At 51.5% G+C, this 15,617-nt stretch overlaps 1 protein-coding gene across 1 annotated transcript; it reads left to right on the top strand.

Annotated features, from left to right (window-relative positions):
- The first annotated feature begins 4,966 nt into the window (after nt 1–4,966).
- LBH (LBH regulator of WNT signaling pathway) lies at nt 4,967–15,384 on the top strand. The gene is made up of 3 exons (XM_082481421.1): nt 4,967–5,173; nt 5,995–6,097; nt 14,894–15,384. Exons 1-3 carry the CDS (start codon nt 5,148–5,150, stop codon nt 15,086–15,088), a joined length of 324 nt encoding a protein of 107 aa, XP_082337547.1. The 5' UTR covers nt 4,967–5,147; the 3' UTR covers nt 15,089–15,384.
- The last annotated feature ends 233 nt before the right edge of the window (nt 15,385–15,617 follow it).

Genomic DNA, 15,617 nt, shown 5'->3' on the forward strand with positions numbered 1-15,617 from the left:
GACATGGGGCACAAACCCCATTTTTCCTCTCTTCTCCCCAACCTGTCTCACAACCAGCCGTGCAGGACAGCACATCCATGTGCCGAGTGGCTTTTTCTTCTCAAGCACCATCTGGAAGTCACTGCGAAATGCGATGCTCTGTGGAAAAAGGCTGGAAAGAATGACACCGTGAGAGCCTATTTTTTTTTTCCAAGGAAATAAATAGACCGTGCACCACAAGCGTGGAAAGGAAACGGTTCGTGCCGGGTCAGGTGCAGGTAGGGCCATGCAGGGACAGCCCGGAGTTTGTTTGAGCTGTAGTCACTGCCCCCTTAGGAAGCTTTTGCTGAGCAGAGGTGTATGGGACAGTCGATGCTACCGAGGTGGCAGGCTGCAGGTGGCAATGGTTTCAACCTGTCCACAGCATCCCTGGGCATGCAAATTATTTAGGGGGGGCTGTGAAACATGGGGGAGCAAAGCAAGCTCCTGTATGCTGCACAGAAGCTCCCGTGTGTGCAGGTAACAGGAATCGGGGAGAGGCTGACCACCACCGCCCCCTTGGTTGAGGAGGGGGGGCTTTAACGTACAGGCTGCTGGTGGGGGTGTCAGGCGGGCCAGAGCTTGAGGTCTGGCTCCAGGCTCCGACATGGTTGCGGCAATGGCCTGGGTTCAACTATTTCAAAGGGCACCAGCCGGTCAAATTGAGCCCCAAATTTAAATCTGTTAAAATAACTTTTTGCAAAACATTAGGATGGAGAGAAATGTTTCCATGGTTTTGTTTTTAAATTCCAAGTGGGAAGAGTTTATTTTTTCACTAGGAAACTTTCCCCGTAGGATTCGCGACGCTGGCTGGGAGACAGGAGCCGGCGAGCTCCGCTCCCAAATGGAGATGACCCTGGGGGTGACCCTGTGCCGGTCACGTCGCCTCGCGCAGCCTTACTTACCCCCTCGGAAAAGGGGATGTGGCAGAGTGTAGGGCTGTGGAGGGTCTGGGATGCCAGCACTGCTGCAGGGATGCTCAGACCCATGGCTATCATGCGGGTGGCCCCTGTGGCCCTTGGCTGCCTCCAAATCTGGACGGGTACTATGGTTGAAGTATTTGCACGGTTGAAGGTAAACGCAACGAAAACTCTTACACTGCGAGCAGGTTAGGGGGAGACATGGGGAAATGACCCCCCAGGAGTTTTATTTCTCCTTGGCTCTGGTTATACTCAAGTGCCTTCTATGGGGATAGCGACAGTCTGTTCTTCACCGGTGTGCTGCTCCCACTAGATTGCTGCTGATTTGTAATGTACGAGTGAACGGCTGTTATCGCTTGTTTGCCTTCTGTTTGTTTACGCTGTCCCAAACCCCGAAATATTACAGAGATATATAAAATTAACTGAAGGGAAAAAAAAAAAAAAAGAAACCAAACCGAAAAAAAAAAAAAAAGCCGTGAGAGCTCATCTGGTTTCAATCAGCTCAGTGCCCTGGAAATCAGTTTACCCCAGCTGAGAGTCCAAGGGCTGCTGCTTCTACCCCCAGGTGACCAGGTAGTCCCAAGTGTCTAATGCAAAAATACGCGGCAGTGAATCAGGGGTCAGGTGCGCATGTGAGATGAGGAAAGAAGCGGAAATCAGGGCAGGGTGGGCTCCGTTTACTACAACTGGCTGAAAACAAAAGGCAAAAAATACGGCACTTTGAAGTGCCGTCACTGGAGCGGAGGAAGAGCACAGTTCTCATTTGCAATTAAATACTTTGCAATTCAATACTTTGATCTGATCCCATTTTATTCTCTCCTCCTGTGTTCTGCTTCGTGGCTGTGCAGCCACAGGTGGCGGGAAATTCCTCTTGCTTTGCCCCCTGAGAGGAGTGAGGATTTGGCCTTTAAAGATCTGGGATGGAATGAAAACCGAGTGCTTGGACGCGTGGATTTCTAAGGCGGTGGCTCAGCAGCTCAAGGGTTAATGGGCTCCCTCGCTTTCAGCCCAGACATTGATAGAAAGGCTTATCTACAAGGGAAAGCTTGTTCTTATTAAGGTAGGAGCTGCAGATGAGGGTACAACAGCTCCTCCTGCTCTGCTCCTGTAGCCCCGACTTTTCATACCTGGCTGGGGCAAACACCGAAGAAGGAGGCACAGCTATTACGGGACAACTCCGCTGCGCGGAGAACACCTCCCCAGGCTTATAAAACATCTCCCGGGATACCTGAATACTTTCACAAAGACAACCCCCAGGGCCAAAGGTGCAGCGTTCCTGGTACACACCTCACCCAAGAAACATTACACTTTGGGGGGGGGGTCGGGGGGAATTAAGCCGTGCCCGATCCGGCAAAGCACCCAAGCGCGGTTGATGGAAATCACGAGAGGTGTGCCTTTTCTTTCAAAAGGACTATTAACACTCTTATGGTTAATCACACGAATAAATCTCGCAGTGGCTTAGAGCCAAAGCGAGCAATAAAAGCACCGATCCCCAGGCTTCCCGGTGGGAATTGGCTAGGGCCGGGGCCGATGTTCTCACCAAGTCGCTCGGAAGTAATCCGCACCCTCAGCACGTACGCGCCCGGGGACTTTTGTCAGGTTCCCCCCCCCCCTCCCCCCCCAAAGGCTGTTATCTAGGTGCAACCACAAAACTATCTGCCCATGCCAGCTGCGATGGCAAACCGGGCGTCCAGAGGACGTGGATGAAGAGTTGATCTGAGCTGCTTTTTCTCAGCAGTGGCCGCGGGAGCCCTGGAGGGTGGTGGGAGGGGAGGGAGAGCCCCAGTCCTGTCCCCAGGTCTCCTTCAGGGGCTTGAGTGTGTCAAGAATTAGATATCTAAAGGAACTCACTTTCCAACGAGGAGAAGACCTTGGACCTCAAGCCCTGCCAAGTGTAGGAAGGCATTTAGAGAGACGACTCGGTGTGCCTGGTGCAAGAGGGACTTGCGGAAGCGTGTGGGTTTTTCACTGACTTTTATTTTGTACGGACAAGACCAGGAAATCCATAGCAAGTATATGTATGTCTGAGGGAGACAGGCAGGCTTGTCTCTGCTGATGAAACATCCCAGGGAACTGAGCTATAGCCCCATCTCATGTCCCACGTCTCAGCTGGACACGGTGGGAGATGAGGGCAGTCAGGGCAGGCTGTAAAGTTGATTTGAAGAGACCTCATAATATGGATTGACACCGCCTGAAGCAGCTACCCTGCCTCTCTCCTTCTCTGAGTGCTCTCCCGGCCCCTGCACGTACCATCAGGCACCAACTTAGGCCATTCAGCTTCAAAAAAGTCACTTAAAAGTCAAGCCTTTGTCTTCTTTTAGGGCAGAAATTAGCAAAACCAGTAAGGACAAGCACGTGCGTCCCGGGGTACGCAGCAGGGAGAGGGGGTCCCGGCGGTCCAGGCCAGCAAAATGCAGGGGAGCCATTTCCCCAGGGCTTTGGAATCTTGGTTGCCTTCTTACTCCTCTCCCCGGCTCCGAACTTCGTTGTGAGGAGGTTTGGCGAGGGCTCGGGGGCTGTGCACAGTGAGTCTGTCCTGCTGCTGCCCTCCTGAGAAGGGTGCAGAAGGTTACTGGTAAGGTAGCCCTTTGCAGCGCACTCACCCACACCCATCCGAATTTCCACGCGTCTGCAGGGTCTAGATCAGCTCCTTGTGAATCATTTTAATCTGGCACAAAGCAGCAGCTTGCTGAAGCCTGATGTAAAACACCCACATACGTTCCCATTATATAATATGAATGTAAGAAGATTAAATTATCCGGTCTGAGGAAACACACGCACCTATGTATGTACACATTCATACACTGTCTGGGGGTTGGCTGAGCGGAGCTGAGGGCAAAGCTGCACTTCCGAAACGCTGAACTCGCGCTTGTTAGCACTTAAAACACTGGGGCAAATAAGGCGTATACGCCCGTGCATAGACCCGTATATGAAATGCCGCAGCAGCTGCGTGCTCTGCATTTGAAGGCGATGCACGGTAACTGCGGGCAGCGTTGGTAGTTGTGTGCTTGGTCATCCACTTTGCCGGCAAAATCTGAGCGGCAGCATGGCGCAACAGGTGGAACAAACCCGGGCCCCCCACTAAACTTTACCCGCCAGCGTACAGCAAGATGAGAAAAGAGAGGGGAGAGCAGTCCCCAAAACCACTGAGCACCTCTCCGCAGCCTTGGTGGGCCCAGCCCATCCCCTCCCCGAGAGCAGTGCCCAGTGGGCACCCACCCTGGGGCACAGCCCGTGTTCCTCGGGGTGCTGCCTGAGCACCACCAGCAAGCGGATTCGCCTCCTTCTCCTCCCCCGCCTTCCCGTTATCGATTCACACCGCTTTGCCAAATATAGCTCGGCCTCGTGAAGCTTCTCACTCCGCTTTTACTCCAGCTAGAGCTGTCGGGCGCGGAAGGTGCTCAGAGGGGCAGGGCTGGGTGGCGGCTGCCACCTCTCCGGGCCGTGACCGTGTGCCGGAGCCCTCCCCTGGCGGCGGCGGCGGCGGCAGCGTGCCGGCTCCCGCTCGGGCTCAGCCCCCAGCCTGCCCCAGGGCTCCCCCCGCCGCCACCCCCACGAAGGGTGTGTGGGGGGGTTCGCCTCCCGCAAGTGACACCCGGCCCCGGCCCGGGTGATGCTCGGGGTGATGCCGGGTGCAGCCCCGCACCGGCCGACAGAGAGCGGCGCTTCGCGGGGTGGGTGGGGGGGTGCTGGGGGGGCCGCACCCCACCTCGGCCCGCACGGCCTGGGCTAAAAACGGTGAACCCGCCGAGCCGAACCGGGCCGGGCCGGGCCCGCCACCGCCTCCCGCTCGGGAAATGGGGCGATCGCGGGGACGGACACGGAGGAGACGGACGGACACGGACACACGCGCGCGCGCGCGCGCGCACATCCCCCCCACACCCCCTCCCTCCCCGGAAAGCGGCGCGCGCCGAAGCCATTCATGAAAATGTTGACGTCAAGCGGGAGGGGGCGGGGTCTCGGGGCGGGCCCCGCCCCCCGGGGCCATTTAAGGCGGCGCAGCGGCGGCTGTGCTGCTCAGACGGGAGGCGGCGGTGGGAACGGCGGGGTCGGGCGGTTCGGAGTCGGGTTGTCCCGGGCAGCGCAGAGCCCAGTCCCGTCCCGCAGCGTCCGCCGGTGCTGCTCAGCCGCTCCGTTCGCGGGGCAGCGCCTGGGTGCCCCTCCCGCCACCCACCCCCGAGGGCGCGGGGCAGCCTCCGCCGGGACTTCATGTCTGTGCTGTGTCCCCTGCCCTGGTGAGTGGGCGCGTCCCGCGTGGGGGGAGGGAGGGGGGAATCGCGGCCCACGGGCGGGAGGAGGCTGTACCCCAGCGGGCTGCTGCCGTGGCCCTGAGGGTTTGAAGTGGAGCCCCTGGGGCTTCAGCCGCCCCCCCCCCCACCGCCGCGGCGGCGTGTGCCCCGGGAGGAGGCGGTGCCGTGGGGCGGTGTGGAGCCCCGGGACGTGATTTTTTTTTTTATTATTTTTTTTCCGACGGTGGGGGAGAAGAGGGTGGCGGCGGCGGCGCGAGCCGAGCGCTAGCGGGGTGATCCGCAAGCAAAGGAGCTGCGAACGGTGGGAATTCGCGTCGCTTTCTCGGGCTGGAAATGCCATTAAGGCTGTAAAAGCAGAGCTGGAATTGGCGCCGGCCGCTCCGCTGGTGTGGCAGTCCCTGAGGTTGTAAAATAAGTCAGCAGGAGCTAAAACACACCAGTTTAAGAGGGGAAAAAAAAAAAAATCCCCAGCGCTTGCACTTATTCACTGTGTTTTTTGACTTTTCCCCCTTAGGGGGCAGAACTGGGGGATGTGGAGTTCAAAGTGAGCGGCTGCGCTTACAGCCTCCCGAGGTGCTCCGGAGCTGTGCTCCCGGGGAGAAAGTCGGGGAGTTGCTCGCAGGGGATGTAGCACCGGTTTACCAGCTCTTTCCACCCCCTTTCGGGGGGAGGGCAGGAAGGAAGGGACCAGAAATAGCCTGCCGACAGCCTCTTCTGCCTGCTTGTCTTTCCCGATGCTGCTTAAATCGTGCTCGGCCCTTCTGGAGCCCCGCGGATGATTTGAATATGTTGTCTTTTGTTTCTAGCTCTGATTATCTGAGGTCAGCTGAAATGACTGAAGTGATGATGAACACCCCAGCTATGGATGAGATTGGGCTAAGCCCCCGCAAGGACGGCCTCTCGTATCAGGTAAGTGCTTTGCTGGCTGTTTAGGCGGTAATCCCCTATGGAATTGCCTGGGCTGGACTGCAAACTCAGTCTAATGTACCTTTCCATAGCCTGACCTAATAGTAGGTCTTGCTGTAGTGAGAACTAGTCAACAGACTGGAATGCTTGCTTGGCAGTAGCCTGTTGTCGAAAATATTGCTTGGTATTGGACCGGATTGGCAAAGGACTTGGTTGTTTCTGAAGCGATTGAGCCCTCGCTCATTCAGCATTCGTGGGGGCTCAGCGGGAGGCAGGGGGGTCGGTTAAAGAAGGATTTGTCCCACTCTCTGGGCTGGGAGGACTCTTGAGATATCTGTTAAAACGCCATACAAATGATCTGCCCAGAGCAGGAGGGAGTTGTTTATATGGCACTTACTTTTTTTGATCTATTTCTTGGTTTTCCTGATGGATGGGCTTATTTGAGAGGGTTAACAGTTTTCTATAAGATACAGTGAGGCCAGAGACAGCTGAAACAAGCCTTGAAATGTCGCTGGGGATATCAGTACCTAAAGGCATGAGCTGCATTCATTCTGAAAGTTCTGAACAATGTAATTGGCTATTAACCTCTAGATCAATGACTAAGGTGAAGAGGTGGTCTTAGAAACTAGCTTGAGCCTTAATCCTTTAGTCTCAATATTGCTTTTGTTTCCTAGTTAATCAAAGGGTGAGTGGTGAGTCTCAGCCTACTAGATCCATGTTTTCCTACTCTTCCAGGAGACTTGTTGATGAGATTTAACACGGGCACCGAGTGCATGCGGATGACTTGCATCTGGTCTGTGCATCAGGTGTCTCTTACCAGCAGATCCTGATGCAGGGTTCTTGCTTTGCAGATGTTACACAACCTGCACAGAGGCAGTTGCTCTAAGCGTGCATTCAAATGAGGTGGGCTGTTGTGTGCTTGCATATTTACGTCTGGAAAATGAGCTACAAGACAGTAATAGTGCACTGAAGCATGAAATCAACTGAACTTTGGGGCCATGGCTGAGACCTCCAGCAGAAGCCGAAGCTGCAGGAGGAAAAGGGGATGCATTGCTTTTTTTGGTCAGAATTCTGGATCTGGATAGTACAAGTTGTTTGGTTTATTGCCTGTGTGTGGAAATAGCTGTGCTGTGCTTCAGTGCTTGAGTTAGTGGAAAGCATATGGTCTCTTTTTGCTCCTCTATAGAGGGAGCGTACAGCAGTGAGTGGTTATAAACCTGAAGCAATCAAACCAGCCTGCATGGGATGTTCAGTTGTCTTTGTGGGTCACCATATGGAGAGGCTTAACCCAGTCAGGTCAAATCCCTCTATTTACCTATCCAAATTTTCCATTGAGAGGCAGAATCTGGGTGCCCTGCTTGTTCTAATGATTGCTTCAGCAAGGTTTTTCCCCAAGTGCTAATGACCTTGATAAGTCTGCTTGGGCCAACTGGGGAACAGGCCTGTTCAGTTTTGAGTGGATCATCTGAATCTGAAGGTGTGTGAGTCATAAATGCTGACGACTCATATCTATGCAGGGTTTATGCATCCTGGATCTCTCCTCTGTAGTGGTCTAGTCATATGTGACTTTTTTCAAATGCCTGCAAAAGCTGGGAACTGCCTGCCAGTACTTGATGTGAGCCAACCTGATGGCAGAAAGGGTTGAGGCGTTGAAATGGAAGATCCTGATGAGGCACTAGCGGTGTGTGGGCTGTGTATGAGGTCTGGCTCTAAATCAGGTTAGTGTAAAGAGGATTGGGGAGCAGGGTCCAGCCCTCCTCCTCGTCTGGCTGCTGGGCTGAGAATGTCACAGTGTACATCAAGGGAAGTTGGAAGCATCCTTAAAGGGGTGAAAATTTGAGTTAGAACAGCGAGGACAAATCTGGTGCAAATCACACCATGAACTCTTTGTTCTATGTCAGACTGGCGCTTGGTGCTTCATCTTGCTGATGGAGAGAGTTTGGTACATGGAAAATTGTATGCTAGTCTGAGGGCTGTAGTGCACTAACTTAAAACCAGACAGGGCTAATGGAGCATGACTGCTCCTACGCTGAGGCTTGTTGTTCTAAGCTGCAACATCTTCCTCCACTCATCTGCAGTGTCGGGCGCTCACGATGTGAGTGTTAACAGCAGCCCTTGGCTGGCTATGAGAGGCGAAAAAAAAAAAAAGTGGAGCCAGAACTGGGAGAGGCAAGCTTTTAGTTTCAGAAGTTTCTCTTGTTCTAGTAGTAGAACTTGTATTTATTTTACTGAAGAGATGACCTCAAAATGAGGTTCAAAATGTCTCCCTTTAGGCTGTGTAGAGCAGGGACTGCCTGGGAGTTGGTCTGTAGGATCCTAGCTGTGAGCCTGGGGGCTGCTTCTACCACCATATGCAGACATGAAACTGTCTGGACTAGAGGAGATGGTCCATGGATCTGTAAAGCACATCAGTATCTGCTGCAGGCAGGCTTGTCCAACCAACAGTGCTGCTTCAAAGTATTTTTGCCTTTACTTGGAAGTAAACTGAGGAAACAAACTCCTACAAAGTATAAACTTCAGCAATCTGATTCCTCTGTCCCATGGAGTTCACTGAACTTCAGGGCTCCTGTCTGTCTCTCTGGTTATGGAGGGGACTTGGCTTGTTAACGTTTTCCTCCTGCCTCCTCCACCCCCGTGTTACCTCTGGAGTGTCTGTTTGTCCAGACATCAGGTGAAGGTGTGCCCACCCCTGCTGAAGGTTCCTGGCCTTTGGTGGGCTGGTTCTCTTGCTGCTCTTCAAGCAATGGTGTGAAAACTCAGACTGCAGCAGTCGTATCGGTGATAACTGAGTTGCCTGTGTAGGCTTAGTAATTTGTACAGTTTCACTTACAAAATGTGCTTTCTCAGCATAAAAATGCGTTTTTTCCAGTTAATAAGCAAAATGCTTGTAAGCTAATGTGCTAATTTCAAAACCTTTCTATGGAAAGCAGTCTTAATTACTGTATTGGTGATGTAAAGGTGCTCTTTGAGACCCCTGAAGATGGTTCAGCCAACAGATTTAAAGGGCCTGAGCAGAAGTGAATGGTGAAACCGGGGCATGAGTCTCAGAGCAGGGTGGCATAGACAAAACAGAAGATGCAGCTGAAGAGATGATGTCATGCTGGGTCTTGTGCCTGCAGTGAAGAGCTATTTCTGGCTCTTTAATAGATGTCCCATAATTCCCATGGGACTTACTAAACAGAAAACTCGTTGAAATGCAGCTGATGGCTCAAGATGCCCCTGCTACAAACAGATGTGCCTACGGAGGTCTTCATGCGCTTCCTGCCTGGCAGTTTCCGGTGAGCCGAGCCTTTTTCTCTGCCAGTCGGAGCTAATGTACCGTTTGCTATTTTCCAGCCCCTAGTTATACCTGTTCTCTGAAAAAGCCTCATCAGCGCTCTGCCAGCTTGTCCTCTGATGCCATCTCGCAGCAGCACGAACGGTGCTACCGAAACCGAGGGCGGATTAATCAGTTCGCGGAGCTGTTGTCAAAACAGTGCCTCGACCTGAATCCCGCCTTGCTTCTTGGAAGTGGAGCGGGGTCTGAGCACAACTGAAAACACTTTGATGCCCAAAGGGTTTATTTTGAGCGACTGCTGAGTCGAGCGTGCCACTTCGCCGCAGACCGGCCGTCTGGCCAGCTCGCTGGGCCTGTGGGACCTCAGGCTCCCTTTTAGGGGACTGGCACGCGGAGGCTGAGCTTGCCTCATGCCATCGGCTGGGGTTTGGTTGTCATGGGGAGCTTGAGCTCTTGATCGCATCACGCTGGGATCTGTCGAGGTTAATCACAGCCACAGCTAGCTGCGAATCATGTCAGACTGGCTGAATCTAGGTAAATAGGCTTAACGCTCCATCCAGTGTCGATGGCGGAAGCTTTGGGTTGTCTCTTGTTGGGGAATGAATTTTTGGTGAATGCGAGGCCTCTTCAGCAGCACCGGCGAAGCGCTGACTTTCTCGGGGACCTGCGGTGCTTGGTGCTGAGGGGTTTGGGCTGCAGCTCCCCATCTAACCTGGGGGAGCGACACGTTACCGACCCCAGGGGCTGATGGCAAAAGGTGGAAACTGAGCTTCCTCTGTGACCGTTTTGTTTGTAAGGTGCTTCATGTCTGTGCAGCCTTGATTTGTGCAGGGGAGTTCCTGTGTTAGCACTGGCGCTCGCTACCGCAGAAGGTCTTAAGACTGGGCTGCACAAAGCTGATTTAGGATAACTTGTTCACATAGCACATCTGATGCACCGTTACTAGACAGGATTAGTAGGCTGAGTCAATGTGTATTCCAGGGTCTGGGACCTTAAGTGAAGGCAGAAGGAGGATGTGGGGTAAACAGAGCCAAAACTGATCATGTTAGCAGCTATGCTATGCAAAAAAAAAAAAAAAAAAGGCTTTCCACTGAAGTGCAAACTGAAGACAGCAGCTAACCAGAACATCTCGGTGCATGGTTTTTTCCTCCCTACTTGATGTCTTGTTACTCTGATGGTCTGATGGAAAGCTGTGATGATGTATAAAGTTTCCCAGCCACTGTCCCCCAAGATAGGGCAATCTATCTGTGACTGGGGAGTGAGTCGTCATAGTTCGTAAACCTGAGTCACAGGCTGCTGTGTGCATACTAGATGGAGCTCGGTTTCAAGTCGTAACTACTGTGTGAGTAAATGGATGTATTAGCACTGCTTCTTGAAGCCGGAAAATTCCTCCGAAGAAGATGCTGAGAGATGATGTAAATATTTCGTGAAATAAGCTTGCTGTGCTTCTTGATGGCAGTAAAGTTTTAAGAACTTAAATGCTGATTTGGGATATTGACTTGATATTGCTGAAGAGGCACAAAACTTGCTTTTTTTAGTACTAGGAGGATGAGCGATATGTGTACATCAGGGGTGTATCATCTACCTGAAGCAGTGTGCGTCTCAGTGCAGACTCTTCAGTCTTGTATAGCATTACCACAACGAAGCAAAACTTTTCCCCAAAACAGTAACTTAATTTGGAAAGATCTCATTACCTTAGTCTCCCCGTAATATAATTGAAATAGTTTTCAGCCCCATGAGAGGGGGGACAAGCATTTTGACTATGGGTGTTGGTATGGAGTACACATGTGGAAGTTGTTTTGAATTTACAAGTGTCACTTGGATTATGGTAGCTCTGAGCTAATCCTCTTAATTGGCTGACATCTCTCCTGCTTTTGGTGTTTCTCCATCCCTGTGAATGCTGAGGGAGGGTATGAGCCTCCCCAGGGCAATGAAAACTTTCCATTCTTATTGCCAAGACTTCATTCAAGGATAGTAGAGCTAGATCATCCGAAACGGAGGCAAACATGATCTTTCTAAAATCATTTCAAGCTTTCATTTCGAGTTCTGCTTTTCACTGCCCTTTCCAGCTGCAAGGCCAGAGTTTGGTTGATTTGTGTGTGATCTGGATCAGTCCATGAGGAGAGCGGTTCAGAGAAAATAATCTGGAGAGGTCTATGAAAACTAGTCTTGCTGCCAGCAAGAAGCTGCGTTGAGTAGTGTTAAGAAGCAATATGTGTGTCCTCTGTGGGCTCTGGAGGTGTTGGATGTGTCTCTCCATGGGCCAGGAGTTGGGGCTCAGCTATGGGGGGGGGGGGGGCGGTTTACAGAAGCAGTTGCAGCCTCTTGTGCTGTGTCATGCAAGGGAGGGGGAGGAAGATACTTTAGAGTTGCTGCTAAATTTGCTTTTAGGTAGCCTTCGCAACCAGTTGGTGGTTGTCATTTGTCCCCCATCAAGTGACCCAGATCAGCCAAAAGTAAGCATCTGCTTCAGCTATGTGCAAGGTGGCTCCTTCTGATAAATCAGGAGGAGAAGTTAACCTGTTGCTGCTGTACTCTTTGGGTGGTGGGGGATGCAAAGTCTTCCTCCCACAGGCCTGAGGTGTGTAACACCAGCAGAAAGGCTTGTAGGCAGGTTTTGGAGGCCAAAAAAAAAAAAAAAAGGGTGCAGAGCTCACAGGTCAGAGCTGAGCTGCTGCATTCCCAGCGGGGACTTTGCTGCAAGTTTTAGAGTTGTTTTTTCTTCCCATTGTCTAAATCTGGAGCGGGACCAGATTAGGCATACGGGACCAACAAATGCAGCATGGCACTACTGGTGTGGGACAGCAGAAAGCTGCTGCTCGCTTGTCTTTTTGATAAAGAGTCTGGCAACACAGCTTATTTTGGAGTGAGTGGGGAGGTGGGTTGGGGTAACTTTTCCACCTGGCTTCCCCAGATATGCAAATGGAGTCTTAATCTGAAACGCTTTTTCTGAAACCCTTTTTCCTTCGGTCCCTGTGCTTGGCCTGCTGTGTTGCCACGCTGGTCACATGCGAGGCAGCCTGCCTTTGTGTATTTTTTCCATTGACTGTCCACACCCCTTGAAAGTACAGTTGCAACATCTCCCTTCATGCTGCCTTGACGATTAAAAAGCATGACTTAGTGGAAAAAATCCTGACCTTCTTGGGTTCGGCTTGTCCTGCAGCTGCTTGAGATAAGATTGTGCTAGGGTTTTGGTTTTGTTGTTTTTTTTTTTTTTTAATAAAAAAGCTGCACACCACATTTTGCGGATATTTGTTTGTAAGGAAATGACTACTACTTAGTTTCTGGAAAAAAATCTGGCAGGCTATTTTCAAAGAAATTGCTCCAATTTGACCTAATGTGCTTAAAATGATAGCAGCCAAAGGTTAGTTTAATTATTATACTGCTATTTTTCTTGCACAGGAGGCTATTTTCATGACATTATCAGCTTATGTAACCTCCTGAACCACACTTCTTTTTCCATTGCAACCTTCTAAACCATGTAATGTCAAGGGTACTTTTTTCCTATCCTAAGTTTAGATAACGAGTTGATGCTTAAGAGCCACTGACTGTACTTCCAGTAATGCACTGTGTGTCTGAAACTGCCTTTGTTTGGCCAAGCAGAAGCCACAAAGCTCCAAGCTACTGTCTCACTTGTGGTGGAGGTGACTAATAGCATGTAGTGCCTACTGCAGTTGCCCGTGTTAACGTGGCTGCATTCAAAGACCTCACTCCTGTGGACTTGAAAAGCATATGGATGCTGGGTGCCATAGTCGGGGTTGGGCTTCTGCACTTCTGTCCCCAGGACCAGATGGCTGTCTGCAAAGAGCCCATCTGTTGTGTGTTACCTTCACACTGAGTTCCTTGCCCAAGCACCCACTCCCAAAGTTACCTTGCCTGACTTTGCATTAAGTAGTGAAGCGATGGCTTTCTCAGGTTGGCAGCCTGGTTGCCACAGAGCTTTGGATGTGAGGGAGAAATGTGGCTGGACAGTAGAAGACTGAATGTTGACAAGGAGGTGATGGTGTTGTTAATGGTCACTAGGCTGAAGAACAAATTGATAGGATGATGTTTCACTTGGAGTTTGGGTTGGGGCTTCCAAAGGTGGTGGATACCTGCATGGTTGGCACGAGGAGAGCGATGCTTCATGGTTAATGCTCAGGGCTCCTGGATGGGGAACCTGCTTTTGTAACCGGAACCACAAAGATCAAAGCAGATCATATCTTGCTCTCAAACTGAGGCACCCATGAGCAGTGTGCCCATCTGAGGCTGGCAGTGCTGTTCCCCGCAAGGATGCTCTGACAGCTTGCTTGGATGCAACTGGTGTTCAAAGAAAATTACTGTGCCTGACTCCTCACCTCATCTACAACCTGGAGAGGGAAATGCGTTTTGTGGTTATCTTCTTTGGGGTGTTTAAATGCAACCTTAATGTAAAAGGGGCACTCTGATAAAATTGTTTGAAAGAAATGGGTGGCAATTGTTTAATCTTCCAGTTACCAGCCCGGGGATCTGATGTGGCAACTGGTTTCTGTCACCAAGCAGTTCTCTTCTGGATGAGCGGGGGTTTGAAGCTGTTCCCCTTGTAGGGCACCTCTGTAAAATAACAGCAACCTCTTCTGTTCACACTGCAGTTCAGTCAGGCAGACGCTGCGCTGCAGTGGTGGCTTTTCCTGTACCCGTGTCTTTCCCTCGGTTCCTAGTGGGATCAGAGCATGCATCCCAGTGGTGCTGCCAGCAAGTATTGGGCCCTGGTGCTGCTGCACTGTGTGAGCTTGTGCACCCACGTGGCAAGCTATGGGTGGGAGGGAAGGGTGAAGGTACTGCTCTGTGCTGGGGTCCTCATATTCCTCGCACCAGGGTACATAATTGGTGGCTATGCCACAGGAACCTCCTGCCCTAAGAAATTTGGTCCGGTCTCCAACCCTTCCATAAAATGAGTGTCCTCCTGCTGAGTTTCACTGCTGATGTATGGTAGCTGTAGCCAGTGGAACAGTGCCAAAATTATCTCTAAAATGCAGCTGAACTTCTCTTTCATTGTGGTGCTGTGGCCCTGGAGCAATACCAGGTGCAGGCCCTTGCTGCAAAGGTCTGGACTGCTCTAGCATGGTGTTGCCACATACCTCCTCGCCTTTCTAGCAGCGGAGCCTGGAGCACAAGCCTGATCTCCTGTGTAGCTTGGTCAGCAGCAGGAAACGAGATCTCAGATTCTCTGATCGAGATAGCTCAGTGTGCAAACTCATGAGCATTAATGCAAAAGTGGTGGTGGTGGTGGTGGGGTGAGGCGTTTGGATAAATATCCAAAAGGGCCGATGCCTGTTTGCTGAGCACTATCCAAGCAAGTATGTGCTTTGGAAGCTTCTCGCACAGCGCTTATTACAAATATTCAGAGATTATTTGCAAGTTCAAGGGTCTTCCCATCGCTCAGTGGTTTACTCTGTGCGCAGACTAGTCTGCCATGAAGACCCATGTGTCTTGAGAGTTGGGTTTTGGCTAAGACTGCGTGAACGCAGCCCCTCTCACAGACTGTTTCTTGGCTCTTTCAGATCTTCCCTGATCCCTCAGACTTCGACCGTTACTGTAAGCTGAAGGACCGCCTGCCCTCAATTGTGGTGGAGCCAACGGAGGGCGATGTGGAGAGCGGTGAGCTGAGATGGCCACCTGAAGAGTTCCTCGTGCAGGAGGAAGAGGAGGAGGAAGAGAACTGTGAAGATGCAAAGAAGGACAACAAGGAGCAATAAATGGTATCTGAGGAAAGGCAAGGGACCGCACCCTTCTGAAGGAAGAGCCACACTTCTTTTGAAAGTCTTTTTAAAAAAAAAAAAGACAAGTTCAATTTTGCACCTGCGAGATCTTAGTTTTTTTGTATTCTCTGTATCGAGAACTGAAGCCCTCGGTGTCACCAGACCTCCTGAGGAAGGAAGGAAGTAACGCAGAGAAATGTTTGCTGTTCTTGAGATCACTATCTGTATTTTTCCGAGGCGGAGGCAGCAGTGAAATTCCAAGCACATGGCAGAGGGTGACCACACAAGGACCGCTGGAGGGGGGAGTTTGGGGAGGGGGAGGAAAGTCAGAGGCGGCAACTTTTGGCCAGGAGCTGCCTCCGGCTAAAAGTGTGAGAACAGAGCCGTCATCTCTCAGATTTGCCTTTCTTACAGCTTCCATTTTGTGTGTCGGGGGGGTGGAAGGGTGTCTGTAGCAAAGCATGGCTAAACGCTCTACTGACGAGAGGCCTGTAGCTCTCCCTGGTTCAGTACCTCCTAGGGTAAC

Source organism: Vanellus vanellus (genome assembly GCF_965231255.1).
Source record: "Vanellus vanellus genome assembly, chromosome: 3".
In the NCBI taxonomy this organism is placed as follows: domain Eukaryota; kingdom Metazoa; phylum Chordata; class Aves; order Charadriiformes; family Charadriidae; genus Vanellus; species Vanellus vanellus.

Bases quoted from the DNA above. Each gene is read 5' to 3' on its own strand.
- LBH (XM_082481421.1), top strand. From the start codon at position 5,148: ATGTCTGTGCTGTGTCCCCTGCCCTG. The intron at 5,174-5,994 runs GTGAGTGGGCGC...TTTTGTTTCTAG, and splicing joins GTGCTGTGTCCCCTGCCCTG to CTCTGATTATCTGAGGTCAG. The intron at 6,098-14,893 runs GTAAGTGCTTTG...TGGCTCTTTCAG, and splicing joins AGGACGGCCTCTCGTATCAG to ATCTTCCCTGATCCCTCAGA.